Source organism: Chaetomium strumarium (assembly GCF_033439665.1).
Source record: "Chaetomium strumarium strain CBS 333.67 chromosome Unknown B0T15scaffold_3, whole genome shotgun sequence".
NCBI classification, from domain to species: Eukaryota; Fungi; Ascomycota; class Sordariomycetes; order Sordariales; family Chaetomiaceae; genus Chaetomium; species Chaetomium strumarium.
The window spans coordinates 4,195,746-4,215,082 of NW_026944431.1; the positions used below are offsets into that span (position 1 = coordinate 4,195,746).

At 58.4% G+C, this 19,337-nt stretch overlaps 7 protein-coding genes across 7 annotated transcripts; 3 read left to right on the forward strand and 4 right to left on the reverse strand.

Annotated features, from left to right (window-relative positions):
• Positions 1-199: 199 nt before the first annotated feature.
• On the reverse strand, positions 200-1,629 carry B0T15DRAFT_493090 (Snf7-domain-containing protein; the record flags this gene model as incomplete). The annotated part of the gene is made up of 2 exons (XM_062866915.1): positions 200-1,514; positions 1,577-1,629. The coding sequence occupies 2 exons, from the start codon at positions 1,627-1,629 to the stop codon at positions 200-202; spliced, it is 1,368 nt and encodes a 455-aa protein (XP_062723403.1).
• A 259-nt stretch (positions 1,630-1,888) lies between these two features.
• B0T15DRAFT_184404 (ER-golgi trafficking TRAPP I complex 85 kDa subunit-domain-containing protein) lies at positions 1,889-4,958 on the reverse strand. The gene is made up of 2 exons (XM_062862355.1): positions 2,001-4,958; positions 1,889-1,947 (listed from the first exon to the last, which is right to left on the reverse strand). Exon 1 carries the CDS (start codon positions 4,693-4,695, stop codon positions 2,296-2,298), a length of 2,400 nt encoding a protein of 799 aa, XP_062723404.1. The 5' UTR covers positions 4,696-4,958; the 3' UTR covers positions 1,889-1,947; positions 2,001-2,295.
• A 1,221-nt stretch (positions 4,959-6,179) lies between these two features.
• B0T15DRAFT_554506 (glycoside hydrolase/deacetylase) lies at positions 6,180-9,071 on the forward strand (the record flags this gene model as incomplete). Its single annotated transcript, XM_062870356.1, has 3 exons — positions 6,180-6,696; positions 6,750-7,166; positions 7,237-9,071. Exons 1-3 carry the CDS (start codon positions 6,549-6,551, stop codon positions 9,069-9,071), a joined length of 2,400 nt encoding a protein of 799 aa, XP_062723405.1. The 5' UTR covers positions 6,180-6,548.
• A 385-nt stretch (positions 9,072-9,456) lies between these two features.
• Positions 9,457-12,444, reverse strand: B0T15DRAFT_395864 (MCM2/3/5 family-domain-containing protein; the record flags this gene model as incomplete). The annotated part of the gene is made up of 2 exons (XM_062864801.1): positions 9,457-12,109; positions 12,167-12,444. The coding sequence occupies 2 exons, from the start codon at positions 12,442-12,444 to the stop codon at positions 9,457-9,459; spliced, it is 2,931 nt and encodes a 976-aa protein (XP_062723406.1).
• Positions 12,445-12,634: 190 nt separating this feature from the next.
• Positions 12,635-14,517, reverse strand: B0T15DRAFT_530705 (histone acetyltransferase-like protein). The gene is made up of 2 exons (XM_062869189.1): positions 14,351-14,517; positions 12,635-14,288 (listed from the first exon to the last, which is right to left on the reverse strand). The coding sequence occupies exons 1-2, from the start codon at positions 14,434-14,436 to the stop codon at positions 12,878-12,880; spliced, it is 1,497 nt and encodes a 498-aa protein (XP_062723407.1). The 5' UTR covers positions 14,437-14,517; the 3' UTR covers positions 12,635-12,877.
• A 90-nt stretch (positions 14,518-14,607) lies between these two features.
• On the forward strand, positions 14,608-16,015 carry B0T15DRAFT_184478 (ribonuclease H-like domain-containing protein). The gene has a single exon (XM_062862356.1). It carries the CDS (start codon positions 14,726-14,728, stop codon positions 15,716-15,718), a length of 993 nt encoding a protein of 330 aa, XP_062723408.1. The 5' UTR covers positions 14,608-14,725; the 3' UTR covers positions 15,719-16,015.
• Positions 16,016-18,534: 2,519 nt separating this feature from the next.
• On the forward strand, positions 18,535-19,158 carry B0T15DRAFT_493096 (ribonuclease H2 non-catalytic subunit-domain-containing protein; the record flags this gene model as incomplete). Its single annotated transcript, XM_062866916.1, has 3 exons — positions 18,535-18,679; positions 18,763-19,049; positions 19,120-19,158. 3 exons carry the CDS (start codon positions 18,535-18,537, stop codon positions 19,156-19,158), a joined length of 471 nt encoding a protein of 156 aa, XP_062723409.1.
• Between the last annotated feature and the right edge of the window lie 179 nt (positions 19,159-19,337).

The following is a 19,337-nucleotide window of genomic DNA, read 5'->3' on the forward strand; positions in this document are numbered from 1 at the left end:
GTCTCCAGCATCCAACCGCTGGAATCATTCTAATCAACGCCATCCTACACGGTAAGAGGTTTCCGCCCGATAAGCGATCTCGAAGGTTGCAGGGTATATTCTCATGCACGGACTAAGCGGAGAGAATTAGCATTATTCTCTGTTCTCTTCCCGCAACAGATGGACGGGAAAGAAGGACATCCATCAGGCAGTTAGCCGCTCAGGAGTCCTCCTTCAGGGACATCCTACTCATCATGTCCTCAGCCGCTTGCAATTCCTCCTTCTCCTTCTCCCTTGCTGCCTCTACCACACCAGCAGGCACCTCCCCAGCCGCCTCCAGCCGCTTCCGCAACTCGTCTGCCTCCCTGGCCTGCTCGGCCTCCTCCGCCTTGCGCTTCTCCTCGCCCTCGAGCGCGGCCAGCTCGTCGTCGATCTCGACCTCATCCACAACCACCGTGCCCGCAGACTCGGCCAGAATGCTCCCGACCTCGTCCGCCGCGGCCATCTGCTCGCGCAGCCGGCCCACGACCTCCTCGACGCGCTCGGCGCCGCCGACCTGCGCGTGCAGGCTGCGCAGCGCCTCGCCCGAGGCCTCCATGACCCGCACGAGCTGCACGTTGTCGGCGGCCTGCTCGATGCGCGCGGCGACCTCTTCCAGCTGGTTGACGGTCGCGAAGCGCCGCTCGAGCGTGGACTCGGCGAGCTTCTTGGACCGCAGCACCGCCAGCGCGGCGACGCGGTTGTTCTTGGCCACGGCCTGCTTCGCCTGGGCGGCGAGCACCTCGATGCGCTTGCCGAGGAGCGCGGTTTGGTGCGTGAGCGAGGCGAGCAGCTCCTTGAGTTGCGCGATCGAGGCGTCCTGGTCTGTGATCTCTGCCGTTTCTTGCGCGCCGGGGGTGTTGATCTTGACGGTGTTGCCATCGTAGAGAATGACGCCCTTGTCGCGTGAGAGGAACTTTAGCAGTACCTCCATGTCTGTCTCGGAGAGCTGCTTCCCGTCTACGAGCTGGTCGTTGAACGTCCGATAGAAGTGCGCCTTGGAGAAGGTCCTTTCGAACCTAGTCTGCTCGCTGGTTGAACTCAACTCTCCAAACGCCTTGCCCGCCTCCTCCACGTTGGCCACGACCACAAACTCTCCTTTCGGCAGGTTATCCCTCCTCAGCATGTCTGACACGCCGAGTTGCTTCATTGTCCACGCAGCTAAGTTCCACACCGACCACGGCCGACGGTATATGCTGTCTTTCGCGTCCAAGAATTCTCGGAGAGGCACGAGATCCTTGGCTGCCAGGGCCTCCTGCACCACCACGCCGAGAGCGAGCGGCCTGCCGTATTGTTTGGATTCGAGCGCTCGGAGGAGTTGCTCGTCGCAGTGGAGGACAAAGGAGTTCGGTGCGGATGCGCGTCCCGCGGGGGCCAATCCCGATCTGGCGATCTGCGCGAGGGCCCTGCGCCATGCTGAGACGTTGGCCTGATAGCCATCCGGGTTGAGTGTTCGTAGGGTTTGGAAATCGGAGTAAAGGGCGGGGAGGCGAGCTCTAGAGAGTACAAATCGCATCAGTGATCTAGCGATAGTCTGGAGATAGCCAGGTCAACCCACTTCCTAAAGGCGGGCTCGTGCTCCACGAGGTAGTCGAGGAGGGATTGGCTCATGGTGCGGAAATCGACGCAGGATTCCAATCAGGGCGGTGACAAATGGGTGGATTCTGTCCGCCCAGTGGACGTCTTCCGGTGTGCGTGTGTGAAGATGCCCGTAGAACCAAGGTCCCCGGCGACCTCCAGGGTCTAGCCTAGCAAAACATGCAAGAGGAAAAGAAGCGGAGCGCGTAATCTACCGCTCAGAATGACAACATATACAGATGCGACAAACCCGACGATGGACGCCTGGCGTGTCTGGAAAGGTGGTGTGCGGTCGGTGCCTGGCAGCCAGTCGTTGAATCAAACAATGACGTCCAGGCAACGAGGCGGTTGCTAGCTTATCTTATCAGTGCGTGCCATTCACGCAGCATTGCAAGGTGCCATACCCGACAGAGTCGCTCCCCCCTGTAGTCAGTGAAGTCGGAAGCTGGGAAGAACATGGAAGAATAGAAATCCAGGATGCAGATGTATAGACGCTTGCCTCATCGATACAGCGTGTCCTTGGAGAACCTCATCCTCCTCCAGTTGTTCATTGGCATTACCATAGAAGCCTGGGTACCGTATAGTACACTGTACAGTACATACTCCGTACAACGCCAACCCATGCTCCCAGACCTCCAGCGTGTGAACCAGTCTACCTGTATAATAAAGCATATATGCCCGGATCCGAATCTTGCATTATTATCCAAACCCATCAGTGGTGGGGGCCCTTCCCTCGTCTTCAGGAACACTCGCTGGCTTTGTGGTGTTCAACGGCGCAGTCTCGAGCCCAGCACCCCCTCCGACTGGAGCGATCAAGCTAGTTCTCCGCGACCTACTGTTGCCCAGTGTCTCGCTCTCTTCATCGACGACCAGCAATTCCGAGTCCGCCCCTTGTTCCTGTTCCGTACGCTCTCCCTCGCCTGCCGCGTCCGCCCGCAGTCCGGTATTCAGCTGGTCGTTGAGATGGGCCAGGAAATCGCTGGCCACAGCAAAGTTCTGCACCCCGCACTCGCCAGGAAGCAGCGCATACATGCTGCGCGCCTCAGTCAGGCACTTCCGCGCCTGCACATACTTTGCCTGGGCGATCCATGCCTCGGCACTGAGGACGCTCCACAGGGCAGACTTGCGCCGCCTGCTGCCCCACGCCTGTGACCCGGCGCCCTGTTTGGAAGCGTAGCATACGGCCATGCGTTCCTTGAGGAGCGTGTCGCCCACGGGGCCAATCAGCCTGGATTCCATCACCCTAACGCCCCATCGCACGGCCTCGTCTATCCCGGAGCCGCCCCTGAGGCGGAGCAGTTCCAGCGCGAGCACGGTGCATCGCACGGCACCGTAGAGTGAATTGCAGCGAATGTGGTAAGAGTAGAACGCTTGCTCCAACATTTGGTTGATCGTCTCGATGCGTGTCTTGGACGACATGTTCTGCGGCATGATGAGCAGCGCCAGCGCGGCCATCTCGTTGGCTGATGCGTGGTACTTCCACGCCTTATCGTTCTGGAAGTCGCCGCGTAAGAGGTCGTATGTCGACATGGCCAGCTTCCAGTCTCGCAACATGAAGGCAAAGTCGGCCAGTCGCCGCATGATAGCCTCGGGCGTATCCGCCCGGTAGAAGCCAAGAGCGTCGTAGTTATTGGATGAGCCGGATGCGCCGCCAGAGGAGCTGCGGCTCGAGCTGCCGAAGGTAAACCGCTTCGATAGACTCATGAAGCGCCCGCTGATGCCCCGCCGCCGCGAGGCGACTTGATCATTCCATACGGAGATATTCCGCTCCATGGTGGGAATAACTGACTGTATGACCATCTCCCTCACAAAAGTCCGTATTGCTGTGGCATCTGACTCGAAGATGTACCTCGTGGGGTCTTCAAAGTCCTCCCGTGTATCGCTCGCCTCGATATCCGCGAGTTCCTCTGCTGCCGTCATCCAGTCGCTTCGGGGCAAGGGTATGCTGTCGTCGTCCGTCTCGGCGCTTTGTGTGCTGCGGAGCCTCAGCAGGTGGCAGTGCAGGCCCAGGTTGCGCTTCATCTGCTCGAACAGAGCCATGGACCTAGTGATGTCGCCGTTCTCCTCGTCGTGGACTAGAATGTAATACCGCAGATAGTCTCCATCAACCCAGGGTGGCAGCCTACGCTCGCCCTGGCTTGTGTCTCGGTACAGCTTCTGAAGCGCCTCAATTGGGGACGGGTTCCTGGAGCTGATGGCCATCACGCATGCTACCGGATGAGCGAACGACTCATGGCACGCCAACGGGATTCCGGACAGCAACCTCCGCAGGTAGAGCGCATAATACGGCGACGTAGCATCCGGATCGAGCCCTGACCTCGTCGGGGTCATCGGCGGGGAGGCAACGCTCCCCACATATGCCTCCTCAGCAAACCGCAGATGCCTCTCGACCACGGTCTCAACCTCCGCGAGCGTATCTGGCTTCTCCGCCACGCCCGATGCCGTCTGTCCGTTGGCACTCCCCACGCCGACCAGGGGCTCCGGCTCCTCGACCCCTTGCCCAAACCGGACAAACCTCACGGCGAAATCCTCCCACGTCCGCGCCGCGCCATTACTATCCCGAATCGTGACCTTGCCCTGAACACGCTCCCCGAACGGCCTCAGCAGCTCCCACAGCCCCCCTTCGAACCCTTTTTCCTTCACCAGGCTATCCGCATCCTCCGACGCATGGATCGCAATGTGCGGCACGAAACTCCGCAGCATCAGATGGAGCGGATCCCCCGGGTTGCCGCCCGCCGCCGCGTCTAGCAGGCTTTGACTCTGCTGCTTCGACCCCGCCGTTGCCCCACCGATGCTGCCGAACACAGAGCCCGTCATAGACATTCTTGCCGGCGACCGGGCTATGGAGCCTGCGGGCGAGGTTGAGCGTGACCCCGGCGGGGTGAGAGTCGATCGGAAGAGAGAGGCCGCCGCGGAGGGTGTGGAGCGCCTGTCACGGATGGGGAGTGGCGGCAAGGAGGAATCGGAGCGGGTGAGCGGGTGCGAGTCGGAGGGGAGGGATTGACGGGTCTTGGGCAGCCTCATGGCGGAGGCGGCCATGGGAAGGGGCTGGACGGGCTCTTGTGTAAGGCGGGCATTGTTGTCGTCTGGAGGCTGCATGGGGTGTCGGTCGGGAGAACTGATCGGGAGGCTGCTAGGTGAGGGCAGCTTCGGGGTGGCGGGGTCAGTCTTTCTCTGCTTCTACTACTGGTCAGAATGTTTCGAGCAGACGTTTTCTAGAGATGGTGCGCAATGAACACGCAATTAAATCCAGAGTAGCTAGTCCCCTGTCTTTCTGTAGGGCGCGTCGTAAAGAGCTGTGGTGGGCTGTGGTCTTCAACCTGGAAGGTGAAATGGTTAGGCCCACGTTCAACGTCGCGATGGTGCAGGGGTCAGATCCGCTCCTTGGAATTGTACCCTTGCAATAACTGTGGCCAATCATTGTGCAGTCACGTGCAGCTCACGGCTCCAGCCTCGCACGGACCAACATTCTAAGAGCCAGACAGTGCCAGATCGTGAGCTGTCTCGACTGCATAGTCTCCGTCGCATATCTCTGGTGAATTGCCAGTTTTCGGTTGTCTATACGGATACTCCAACAAAATAACACTTCAAGACCGACACTGCATCTTATGCGCTCCGCCCTCCAAGCCTCAACCCTAGCGTTTGGGCTTGCTGTATCCGTAGATAATGAGCCCTCTTTCCTGGAAGCTATAACCCTCGGCTTTCCTAGCTCCCCCTTCTCTGCGGTTCTGAATCCGGATGGGACAGGACTATATACAACCAACTGAACGATTTCCCAGACCTACGTCCGTTACTGAAGGAACGTTCCGCCACAACATTAGCCTGTCCGGCTGAATGAGAGCCAACGCACTGGCCATTGAAGTAACGTTGACGAAGGACCCATGGTCAGATGAAAAAAGACGGCTGATCATCGTTGCATCTCAGGTTGTTGCAATCGAGATGCTGCAACCCTGTTCGCACCCTTCCCGCCTTTAGGATGGCAGGGCGTTCGGCTGTCCAGAAAGAATAGAAACTGCTCCGAAAATCGGGGTAGAGGATGGTCAGACCAGGCAGGACAATAACCGCAAGGTCACTATGCAGTTGAGTTATTTCTGCACGCTTTTTGAGGCAGGGTGATTCGTACCTAAGTTGTCTGGGAGATTTACCCCAGCTTCTTGGCGGAGCGGGATCTGCAAGCCAAGCTTCGGCTATGACTGCCGAGACAAACGCCCTGTCAAGGCACCTTTCTTCGACTTCCCAGGGCTGATCCGAGTCGCAAGAACGGCGGTATCGGCCGGATTGATCTGAACTGTTCATATCCAGAATGGAACAGTCCCTCTCACTACATTGACACTACATTCTAGGAAGAGACCCATTTGGCAAAGAGAGGCAGGAGAAACAGCCACTCGGTGGTCTGGCCATTAGTGGTCTGCGTGAATGCGAAGCGTGTCATCGTCTCCCTGGCCGAACAGGTTCTTCCTGTTCTATATCTGTTTTCTTTTACTTTGACTTGTTCACCTTTTTATTCCTTCACGGGATTTGCGGATTGTTGAGTTTCCGTCGGACTGGTGTTGCCGCCCCCGGATTTATCCTCTTCACCCGCTGCCGTTACTAAATTACTTCCTGCAAGGCACTGGTGGCGGCTGGCGTAAGCCACATCAACCGATCCCATTCCAACATGCCATGCCACTCTAGGTCGATGAGCAACAGAGACAGATTACTACCATTCGCTTCTCCCGTCCCGACGAGTCATGATGATGGGCCCTCTCCTATAAGCTGTCCTCGACTTCTCAGGGCTACCAGTGCTACCATGATAGCACGCTCGTATAAGCGTCTAGCCGGGCATAGAGTTGCCGGTATGAGCTCCGCGATTCCCCAGGGGATACATATACTACCCTATAGGTATGTAGGCCCGTAGGGTAGGCAACCGATCTGACCTGCATCCTCTCGTCGCAAGACGGTTGTTGTCCACCATGCTGCTTGACCGCCGCACCATAGCCGGTCTGGCTGGCGGTCTCTTGGCCGCCGCTAGAGCCAACGCTGCTTGCACGTCCAACCTTGTGATCGACAACTTCACCAAGTGGACATCTGGCGTCAACAACCTGGATTGGCAAAATGGGGGTTGGTGAGCCCTACCCGCGGCTACAAGACAGCACCATTAACAGACTTTGCAGATGACGGGACCATGACCGCCATTGCCGCCTCGGCGGGCCAAGTTGTCTTCATCCCCAAGGACGACGGCTCTTACTTTTACGAGTCGTTCGAGTGTCAGCAAGCCGTTACCAACGGCTACGGGGCCATTCAGTTCACGGTTCAGGGTCCCGCTGGCGGTTCCTTCGCTCTCGACCTGCAGAGCACGGGGAGCTGCAGCGACAGCAGCGGAAGCTACAATAGCTCGTACAACATCGTAAATAACCTGACCGGCCAACTACAGACTATTACTCTACCGCTGGAGGGCTTCGACAACGAGCCGAATTACGATGCCATCGTCGGCCTGGTTTGGGAATCCTTTTCCCAGACCGGAGTGCAATGGTCGGTCGGCAATATCACCCTCATCTGTGGGACCGTGTCCCCCCCTTCGCAAACAAGCGGTAATAATGGAAATGCTGGGACCATTGCCTGGACAGCGCTCAGAAGGGTGTGCTAACATGAGAGCAGGAGTTGTCACGACGAGGTCTACCATCCCACCCACAACAACGCCGACGAGATCTACCACCATTCGACGAACCACCTCAACCAGAACTACGGCTCCTCCGGTCACGACATCGCGGCCCGCAACATGCTCGAATCTGTTGATCGACGACTGGGAGTCTCAGTCGCGCCTGACCTTCCTCGGCTACAACGCGATGAACCAGCCGTCGAGCGATGACGGGACGATGGCGTCCATCATCGTCAGCGACCACAGGCTGATGCTCCGGCCGAGGGACACGGACTCGTATTTCTACAGCCAGTTCGGCTGTCTCAATGCCAAGGACCAGTACGGCGGCATCTCGATGCGCATCCGGGCGGCACGGGGCACGAGCTTCGCGGTCACCATGGCGTACCGCACGAGTTGCGGCGCCACGAACGTCAAATCCATCACGCTGACGACGGCGCAGCTCAAGTGGAATTTCGACGGCAGCGAGAGACTCTACTGGTTCCCCTTCTCCGCGTTCACCGGCCTCGACGCGACCAAGCTGAACATGATCTACTTCTCCGACTTCACTGCCGCCGCCGTGTTTGGGCCGATGTCCTTCTACTGCGGCTCGACCGCGTCCGACTACGTCATCCCGCCCTCCCCGACATCGCCGCCAGTCACGCGCTCCACCACGGTTGCGCCGGCGCCGGACGCCAAGGGGTTTGTGATTGACGACTTCGCCAACAAGGACACGAACGCGCTGGGGCAGTGGCACGGCGCGGACGAGGACGGCATGACGATCAGCTTCGGCAACAGGGCCATGACCATCAGCACCAACAGCTCGGACCTGGGCTGGAACACGCAGCTGACCGACACGTGCACCGACCTGCGCAGCTATGCCGGGGCCTACCTCCACATCGCCTACTCCGGCAGCAACAAGTTCAGCGTGGCGCTGCAGCAGCACAACGCCAAGTGCGACGCGAGCATCAAGCCGTACCCGGAGACGTGGGACAGCCTCGAGGCGGCGCGCTACGGCACGGCCAGCGACATCTACATGCCGCTCAACCACTTCAACGTCAACCTCACGCGCGTCATCGGCTTCGCCCTCAAGGGCTTCTACAGCACGTCGCCCACGACCGTGTCCAAGATCGAGATCGTCGACGCCCTCCCGGCCGGGTGGAAGCAGCAGGTGCCGCCGAAGCTGGCGTCGGGCCGCCTGGTGTTCGCGTGCACGCGGCCCAACTCGTTCGCCTTCGCCATCGACGACGGCGACCCGCAGTACGCGAAGCGCGTCATGGAGATCATCAAGCAGGCCGACATCCCCGTGACCTTCTTCACCGTCGGCCTGCCGCTGCTCGACCCGTCCACCGGCCTGGCCGACATCTACAAGGAGATGAAGGCGCGCGGCCACCAGATCGCCCTGCACTCGTACACCCACCCGCCCATGGAAGGCCTGCCCGACACGGCGTCCATCGACTGGGAGTACAACAACGACATCGGCGCCGTGCGCCAGGTCTTCGGCGGCGGCGGCGGCGACTCGGACGTGCGGCTCAACTACTTCCGCCCGCCCTTCGGCACCGAGGGCGCGCGCATGCGGCAGCGGCTCGCCGCCAACCTGAACGATCCCAGCCCTTACATCGTGCAGTGGAGCGTCGACGTCGAGGACTGGCTGTGGGCCGAGTCGGACACGCCGCAGAAGCAGCTCGACGCCTTCAAGCGTGACGTGGCCGCCGGCGGCAACATCGTCGTCATGCACTACCTGTACAACTCGACCGTCGAGCTGCTGCCCGAGTTCATCCGCGTGGCCAAGGCGACCGGGAAGCGGCTGATGCGCGTGGACCAGTGCTTGGAGGATCCGAGGGCGCCGCCTTTGACGTGATAAGGTTTTCGTTGGTTGGTTGGTTGGTTGGAATTGTGAGGAGCGTGAAACGGGGAGGGTGGTGGTGGTGGTGATGCAGGATTTCGCTTGCTTGCTTGCTCGAGTGTGAGTGTGAAATGAAACGTACATGTAGTACATTCGGATGGCTTTCCGTCTCAGAAGAGAGTTCATTGTTCTTGTTTCCCTCCACACGCCTAGCCCAGTATTTATTCCGCCAGATATCTAACATCCAGTTCGAACACCCGTTCCATGTAGTTATTCCCCATACTAACCACAACCTGAAACTCCAGTACGCCAACTCGTGACTGACCCATCATCCATGCCACTCTACCGCATAGGAGGTTACCCCTTCATCAGCCCGTCCACCTGCTCATCCGTGTTTTCATCAATACTCCTCCACCGCACAGTTAGGATGCAGCACATAAACAATCCGCGCCGCCTGCGCCGAGCTGCCCTCGCCAGCGTTGTTGTCATTGTCATTGCCATTGCCGCCCTCCGCGCCATCAGTCATGCCCTGGCCGCGGATGGCCATGAGGATATTCTCCTTGACCATCTTCTTCAGCACCTTCCGGGCCAGCGCCAGCTCATTGTTGTATTCCTCCTCGCTCTTCAGCTCCTCCTCCTTCTGCTCCAGATACCACTCCACCAGCGCATCCCCGTCGATGCCATCGCCGCTGCCCGCTGTCTCATCCTCGGCCACGCGCGACACCAGCATGTTGACAATGCTGATGTACTTGTCGTATGAGATGGTCTGTTTCTGCGCCGTCGTCGTCGTCGTCTGGTGTGACGGCGCGGCCGAGGGCTGGCGGTCGGCCTGCTGGGCTTCGCCGTCCTCCTCCATCGGGTCGTCAACATCATTCACAGCTCCGGAGGCGGCATCCGCAGCCTGCCTCAATGCCGCGCCGCCGTCCACAACGCCCCCCTCCTCCTCGTCATCGTCCACCTCCACGTCATCGTGCTCCACCGAGATGATACTCTGCCGCAGCAGGTTATACGCCTCGTTCACCATGTCGGGCGTGATGTCGTCGACACAGTTTGCCTTGGCGATCGCCTCGGACAGGCGGATCATGCTCTCGAGCTGCCGTACGGTGATGCGGTAGCTGTTGCGGCCCACGCCGCCCTGGGCGTCGTCGGCGCGCAGATCCTTGTACCGCTGCACGAGCACCTCCTTGGCCTCGTCGGTGAACTCCGGGCGGAAGGTGCGCGCGAAGCGGATGTAGCGCTGCAGCTGCTCGGTCGAGAACTCCGGGGTGACGGCGGCGTCGCGGTGCGTGTGGATGCCGACGATGTGCTCGGCCAGGTGGCGGTCGACGGCCTCGTTGCACTCGTCGAGGATGACGAAGAAGAGGTCGAAGCGCGACATGATGGGCGCCGACATGTTGATGTTGGCGCGCAGCGTCGTCTTGCGGTTGTACCGGCCCCCGACCGGGTTGGCCGCCGCGAGGATGGACGTGCGCGCGTTGAGCGTGGCCTGGATGCCCGCCTTGGCGATCGAGATGGTCTGCTGCTCCATGGCTTCGTGGATGGCCACCTGGTCGGCGATGTCCATCTTGTCGAACTCGTCGATGCAGCAGATGCCGTTGTCGGCCAGCATGAGCGCGCCGGCCTCGATGGTAAACTCGCCGGTTTCCTCGTCTTTGACGACGGCGGCCGTGAGACCGGCCGCGGACGAGGCCTTGCCCGACGTGTAGACGGCGCGCGGGGCGAAGTTGCAGACGTACTTGAGGAACTGCGACTTGGACGTGGACGGGTCGCCGACGATGCAGATGTTGATGTCGCCGCGGAGCTGCATGCCCTCGGGCGTGGTCTTGCTCACACCGGACAGCAGCTGCAGCAGGATGCCCTTCTTGACGATCTCGTGGCCGTAGACCATGGGCGCAAGCGAGTGCACCAGCCGCGAGTAGATGTGGTCGCTGTGCACCATGGCGCGGAGATCTTCGATCTCGCCCTGCGTGTACGAGGCGAGCACGGCATCCTGCAGCTCTTTCACCGTCTCGGCCGTCTCGGCGTTGGCGCTCGCGGTCAGCGTGCCGACCATGTCGACGATCTGGGCCTCGCCGGATGCGCCGATGGACGACAGGTCGGAGCTCACCATGCAGGCCAGGAAGGCGAGGCGGTAGGTGAGGTCGCGGACGCCCAGCGACTTCAGACCGCTCACGCCGCTGCCGCCGGCTTCCGCGCCGCGGTCGTCGCGCACGGCCACGCTCTTGAGACCGGGCAGGCCCAACTGGCTGACGTCCGGGACGACGATCAGGGCGCCCGTGAAGATGCACTTCTCGCCGGCCTTGGCGCGGTCCACCATCTCGCCGCGCAGGATGATGTCGATCGTCCTCGGCATGCTGCCCGTGGGGATCTCGCTGCTGTTCTCCTGCACGCGCACCTTCTGCCAGTCGACAAACGTGCTCTGGCGGATGTCCAGTTGCCATGCCGTCCGGTTCTGGCACGTGGCGTTGGGGCACTGCGTCGGCTCGGTGTAGCGGAAGGTCTGCTCCACGTCCGGCACCACGCTGCGGCAGGCCTGGCAGACGAAGGTGGCCTGGGCCAGCTCGGGCCGCACCTCGGACGTGCGCGTGACGGTGCCGCTGATGGAGAGCAGCTGGCCAATGTTGCGGGCGCGCAGCGAGCGCACGCGCGAGATAAGCGGCAGGTGGTAGAAGGCGATGGCGAAGAGCTTGTCGGTCTGCTGGTTGGCCGTCTTGCTGCCGAGCTCGCTCTGGCTGCCCGACCCCATGTTGCTGGCGCCCGACGTGTGCTGCTGGCTGGACGCCGTCGGCTGCCGGTGCTCGCGGAAGTACTGCGGCTCGTACTTGGCGATCATGTTGTGCAGCGCGGCCGTCAGGAACGGGAGGAAACGGTAGTACGACTCCATGATGCCGTTCGCCAGCGCGCCGTTGTTCCAGCTCTCGAGGTGCCTCCAGTCGACGTAGAAGGTCGACAGTTGGTAGGTCCGCATGCCGTGGATCTGCGCGATGTAGTACTTGTCGGTAGTGACAGCGCTCGAGGTTGGTTGGCCGGACGCTCTAGGCGTCTCTACGTATCTGTGCATGTGAAGTCAGAAGGGTATATTATTGGTTGCATTACCGAGTCCAACGCACCCCTCGATGAAGTCCTCGAACGACTGTTGGATGATGAGGCCGATCCTGTCTTCGACCCTTGGGATATTGGCGGGATCTGTTGGCCGCGCGCGCACCGGGACCTGGTCGTCGGCGAAACCCTCGCCCTCGCCATCGCTGAGCGCACCAAGACTCTCGGACGGTGGCGCTGCAGGCCGGCCGCTTGAGGAGCCCGGCAGTCGTGCTGCGCGCGGGGTTCCCAGGGAGCGATCTGAAGTCATGAACCCAGCATCGCTGGATATGACCGCTGGCGACGCCATCGTGAATGAAATCCGTGCCTCTTGCTGCCCGTTTTGGAGAGACTTCTGATGTTGGACCGGTGAACGGGTTGTGCTGGGCAGGGAGTTCGTCGGTGTTTCAGACGGACAGTGCAAAGCGGCCCAGTCAATAAAACGCGACAAATCGCGGGACGGAAGAGACACGCGCCAGGCGACGCGAGAAGGTGGGTCCCTTAAATTACCCCTTTACATAGATGAATGCCCAGTATCCACATCCTCTCACGCATAAATGCATATTCAAGCATGCTCTGAAGTGTATGCAAGCGCTCCGAAGGCCATCTGTGCAGTATACAGAGGAGCTAGATGAATCAAATCCGGCTGAGTCGTATATATTAGTATACAGTGCACAATAGGTAGGTAGTCAGTCGTCCTAGCTCCCGTGGCTATCCCGACGCTGTCCTCTTTCCCCTACAAACTACCATGCCCACGTCCTGCTAGCCGCCGTGAAGACTGGCGGTTTCCACTGAATCTGGTCTGGGTTGATGACCCGTTTCTGCTTGGCCCTGGACCTCTCCCGCTGCTGCACAAGCTTCTCGGGAATCACAATCTTGTGCTCGCCCTTGTGGTAGATCTGCATCTTGAGCGCTTGCAGCGTGTGCTCAACATCTTGCGTCGTCATGGCGAGCGCCGACGCGATGCCTTCGATCGTGCACTTCTCCTCGCGCTCGCTATATCCAAGCAACAGGTCGATGATGTTTTCCGACCAGTACTGCCGGTAACTCAAGAGGCCCAGATCCGAGAGCGGCTTCTCGGGCGACCCCAGCTTGCCCTCAATCTTGGAGAGCTCGTACGAGAACTGAATCAACAGCCGTCCGTATCCTTTCCTCTGGTACTGCGGCATCGTTAAAATACACGCGACGTTGTACCCATCCGCGCTCTCCTTTTCCTTCGAAAAGTAGCCGATCATATGGCATCCCCTGTCGTCCCTCGTGGTCATGACATAGAAGAGGAACGGGTCCACATCATAGTATAGGGTCTTGTGGTCGAGGAACATTTTGGAAAGGAGACACAGGTTGCGACACCATGTCCGCTGTCGCCTGCCATCGATCTCGAAGAAGGATATGAAGTCGTCGCGGTAGATCTCGTTCCCTGGCGGGTGTTGCAGCGTGCACTTCATGCGATGCCGTGTGAACGCCTTGAGGTCGCCGTAGTAGCTCAGACAGAACTCGCAGATGTAGATGCAGTCCTCCTGGCTGAAGACCTCCGGGTATGGAGAGAAGTACCAGGGGAAGAGGACGTGCCTGCCAAATTCCACCTTCGATATATTACGGATGCGCGATATCTCGGCCGGGTTCTGTGTCATGGAGCCTGACGTCCGCAGCTTCTCGATTTCCTGTTCTCGGCTGAACGGTTGCAAGTGCTCCTTCTTCGCAGCGCTGGCCGGCGTCTCGTCCTCGTCCAGTTCCATCTCGTCCGGCCCGACCGTGGGCGTCGCCCCGACCTCCAAGCTCGCATTTGCTCTGTCCTCCCCATCTGCTTTGTTCTGGGATTCGACGAACTCGGTCCAGGGGTGCGGTGTCTGGCCTTCGGACGCGACGGACTCCTCCCGCTTGCCGACCCTCTTCTGTGCCTTCTTGGGTGGCTGCGACTTCTTCGACACCGTCGACTTCTTATTCTTGGCGTCTTTCTGCTTGTCCTTGTCCGGGTTGGGCCACTCAACGTCCTGATCGAAGTCGATTCTCGAGACTGGAACCCACTCATCTAACCGCTTGTTGAAGTTGTCGAAGTTGCAGTAGAACTGCTTGCCGCTCTTTGTTTCCTTGATGCTGAGGATTTCGGCGCGTCGAGGATGCCCGTCTTTCGTAACGATAGCGATGCAGCCCACCCTGGCGTCATGTCAGCATGGGACGGCTTCTACGAAGTCTGCACCCGGATTTTTCTGACCTACTTAAGGGTATCGGGTGTCGCCTTGCCCTTACGCCTTTCCTCCCCTGACCCAACCTCGGCTCCTCCGTTTGTGCCGTTTGACGTCATGATGTGGTTTGATGGCAGCGAGGCGGTATTGATGAATTGAGCTGTCTGGCTACACTCCGAGGGGCAATGTTCGGTTCAAACTTCCGTCGCTGGGATCGCTCTTGAAAGGGTGGAGCCCGGAACCTTGATGGCTGTTGGCACGCTAGCCCCACTTGCTACTTTCGCTCCACTCTCACATGAAGTTCCTGAGCCGCAAAAAGGAAACGAATGTCACCTCTTATGTGCTCAGTCATTCGCTACCACAAAACGATGCAGATTCTCACAAGGGAACCCGGGAACTAAGCCAGCCATGGCTACTGAACTCTCATCCAACTGGAAGAAGCTGCAAGCCAAGATCAAGGCCGAGTCGGCCTCGAAGCCAGCAGTGAAAAGAAAAGCAGACGACAGTGCACTCGGTCACCGGGAGGGACTGAAGAAGAAACAGAAACACCAGCACGATCAGAAAGCAAAACCAACCAAGTCTCCAACATCAGCGCCTAAACCACCTTCAAAGCCTCCCAACTCAAAAGACAAACCCCTCATGGGCAACACCCAATCGTCCAAAATCGACCCTGTGCCGCCCAAACACGGCGTGGCGCCCTCCTTGGCCCTCTGGGCAGCAGACAACGACATCTCGCCGGAGTCCATCGCCGAAGCCTACGGACTTGGGTTGCATTCCAGCTCCCTGCTCTCCAAGGACAACGCAGCCCGTCCCAACGAAGGCTTGGCACCCAACCTCGAACTAGGCAAGTACCTGGGCATCGACTGCGAGATGGTGGGTGTGGGTGAGGGTGGGCACGACGACGCGCTAGCGCGGGTGAGCGTGGTTGACTTCCACGGGCGCCAGGTCTACGACTCGTACGTGAAGCCGCGGGAGAGGGTGGTGGACTGGCGGACGCATGTCAGCGGCGTGGCGCCCAAGCACATGGCGAAGGCCAGGACGTTCGACGAGGTGCAGGGCCAGATCGCCGAGCTCATGAAGGGACGGATCATCGTGGGACACGATGTCAAGCACGACCTAAGGGTGCTGGAGCTGGATCGTCCCAGTAAGATGATTCGCGATACGGCAAAGTTTTCCGGGTTCAGGAAGTTCGGGCACGGACCGAAGCCTGCGCTGCGGGTGTTAGCGAGAGAGCTATTGGGAGTCGAGATCCAGACCGGGCAGCACTCGAGCATAGAGGATGCGCGGGTTGCGATGCTGCTGTTCAGGAAGCACAAGCCGGCATTCGACATGGAGCACGCGAATCGATACCCGGACGAGAAGCCGAAGAAGGCCAAAGGGAAGAAGACGAAGAAACGTTGAATTTAGCGCCAAGGACTATGCTATGCTGCGTAAGATACCCATTGTACCCAGTTCCTCTACCCTCTTAGGAGGGATTTATCTCGATGACCGCAGACCACCCGGAAGGAGAAAGACGTACGGCAAAGGTCATGCCAATTCCGTAACAGCCGAATACCCTCGATCAGCTCCGTGGCGCCCTCCCGACCAACCGTGATGATTACGTCTCCCAGGGGCGTGGTTAAGAAGTCAGCTTCGCAACATGTGAAGTAGTACTGGACTTAGGTCAGCGATGTTCATGGGGTAGGGGGTTGGGAGCCAGGTCAACCTGCCTTCCATATTCTCCGAGACCTCAGCCTTCTCTTCCGTCCAGTCCGGGCGCTGTCTCATAAGAAACGGTCGGGTCTTCCTGTTAAAGTTCGCGAGGAAGCGCTCCCTCCACAGCCGCAATGTTCTGACCTAGTTTGCTGCCGATGTTTCCGACCTTCTCCACAATGAGGGTGCCATGAGACTCAGTCGTGGTATGGTTCAGTAACAGCGTAATACACGGGAGATAGACAACTGGGAGGATGTGGCGGTTAGTGAATCTAGAAGATTTGTCAGTCTGGTCTATCTCTTCAACGTGAAACGATCTTGCACTTGCTCCTCGCTCTCCTAATAGGCCTCGTATCGGCTCTCGTGCGTAGTGTTACACTGGAACATCGCAATACCGTCATCGCGCTTCAGCAGCTCATTGATGCGAGGAAATTACTTGCCGAGGAACTCCTTCCTGATGGCCTCAATCATTTCAATGGAAACATTCTTGTCGTACGGCTCCTCAGGGATCGGAAGCTTGCGGTAGTCCATCAACCTTACCTTGACTTGCTCAGACGACCCCTGGGCAGCGATGCGTCTTCACGCCCACGACTTCTGTTCCTTAAACAATGTTGGTGTCGTGATGCGGCGGCCGGCTTTCCCGACGACATCGATGGTAAAGGACTCCAAACCGGTGCCGATCTCTTAGGAGGTGATCCGGTGACCTGATCTTGGCCCCCTCAATGAAGCTCTGTCTGCGTCTCTTCAAGCGACTCGCGCATATCACGACGCCCCACTGACGGCCAAATTGGGTACGAGTAGGTCATATCGAGCTACGGGAAGGTAGCAAACATGTCATTGCTGAGCTTGCAATGCCGCGAGGCATTCAGCAATCAATATCGAGTTCGAGACTGAGAGAATATTCGTTGACCTCATTAGTCTAGAGACCTTCCTCGACATCGTAGAGGATAAGGTCACGCCGTTAGCGACGTGGTCCTGTTTCGAATAAATTAGCGGAAGAAAGCCGTCAGGTCAGCGCACTCCGCCTCGCCAAGCATGTACGACTCGGTGAAGCTCCAAGTCAGCGAAGAAAGGGCGCAACCAAAACGTGCCGCTCTTCACGTCAGGCTCAGCTCTCGAGGATTGGACGTGTGCTCTCTAAACCGCCGCTTCACCAAGGCGGGGCCATTCGCTTTTGGGCTTCCTTGGTCCCTCTAGAATATTCTCGTTGAGAGGGACTAACGCGGCGAAGACGTGCAGCTGTCCTTCTTCGTCGTATTCGTGGATGGATGGACTGGGCTAAGGTAGAGAGATGGTCTTAGAGTGAGGTTAGGTTGAGTTAGAGAGTGATGTGAGTAACCAGGGAAAGATCCGTTTAGCTTCAGAATCAAACTAAGACACACATAATGCCGCTACGGTCAGTTGTTTGAAGAACGGTTCCATGGTTCCGGACATACCTAACTTACAGGTTTGTTGAAGGGCAGATTGGCCAGGGGTCCCGATCAAAGCAAGGGCGGCATCGTAAAACCGGAAATCTGAATAGAAGCTACGGCGATCTCAAGCTCAAACAGGAGGAATTTCAGTGGCAGAATTTGGGCGGTGGTGCGTAAGAGACGGATACCCAGCAAGACTACCAGAGAGGGAGAGAATCATATAGGTCTGAGTACATTCCACGGCAATGAATCCTCCCGTTTGTTTCTTCCACCCGGGAGGGCAGGGTACTCGTCGCCATGCTGCGGGCACGATAGTGTTGGGCATACCCCCTGGGATCAAAACAAGGCCAGACAATCCAAAGTCGTTATTCCCCTGGTTAACGCCCAGGGCGCGCTCACCAACCTCCGGTAGGTGCTATACGTATTTAATAAGCCAAATGGGGAATGTCTAACCGCCTGTTCCTACAAAGTCAGTAAGAAAACCATCCTTTGTAGATAACATGGGTACGGTAGATAGATCATGTGTAATCGATGTACCTGGTTAGTATAATGGCGTCTATGAGAGGGTTGCTGCTCAAGCTAAGCCCTCCGCTGGATGTGGCCTCGTCTTTAACAAGAGTAATAAATTGATCAGGAATCCATCCCCGAGCTTTGCCCTACAAAATGTTTTGCCAACAAGGACGGGGAGCTTGCAACTAATACCTAAGGTACCTACCCAACCTCAGAGCGGAACCTCAGATTCGAGAGCCACCATGCTGTGACATTGCAGAACAAGTATGAATTAATTGCCTTCCTGTGAAATGGGCTACATGAGTTGGTAACTTGGACATCCATAAACCCATTCCATCTATCCCAGGTATTTGTGGTGAGTGATGGACAGATGTTAGTTCGAAAGCGGATATAGCCGGGACCCATAGCTACAGTAGATGCCCGGACCCATCCGGCACTAACACCCTTGTCCGATCGCGTCAACCCGCGTTCCACTTAAACTTAATTCCATATCACGCGTCTCCAAGCGGCTCCTCAAGAGTGATCCCTTTACCCACAACCTCGATCGCTCACTGTCAAGAGAAATTTCAGCACTTTCACCACTTCAAAGAAGCTTCCTTGACCATGTCGCAGCCAATGCTTTGTCTGAAGCCGGAGACTCTATGTGGGGAAATCCCCAAGGCAAAGCCGCATCTGCTCCCCTGCCGCGTGCATTACAACGGTTCTGTGGAGCCAACCCAGTCTTTCTGGGACCCCAAGACCGGCGAGGGTAATTCTTTCTTTTCTGCTCCCTAGGCTATATCTCTACTGGCCACCAACTGACAAGACTTGCTGCTCCTTTCCTTTCTTCAGACGGCATCAGCACAGCTTACTTCCGCGGCCGCAAGCTCCAAGGCAGGACCGTGAAGCTTCCCGACGGGTGCCGAGGTGTTGTGGCAGCCACGTCTGCGGCCGAGGAACCGTCCAGACGGCCCGAGGAAGCTGACGTTATCGACCTGGAAGCGGAGACGCCTCAGGCGAGTCTGCAGGTGCAGGCCGAGTTCGACGAAATAGTAGTCTGGGCCCATGAAGCCGCCGTGGATGCCTCTGCTGACCCGTACATGAGGGGCGTGGAGGAGTGGGTGGCACTCGCGGAGAAGGTACCGTATAGCTTTGGCTGTTGAGTGTAGGTGATACACCTGCGACTTGTTGACTGATGGGACTTACTAGATCCACTCATATGCTGCTCCCGCACCGAAGGAGAAGTGAAAGAGAGCTTGGTGATACTGCTGAGCAGCATCCTACCCTAGCTGGTTGACTCTAGACCGCCCGCGGACCCATGTTGGGTCACATGCTTGCGGGGGAGGGGCGTATTCCATGATCAGCGCCGTGCCGATGAGGAACCCGGAGCCGCCGGACTGGCGAGGAGTTTCCCTGAAGCACCAAGC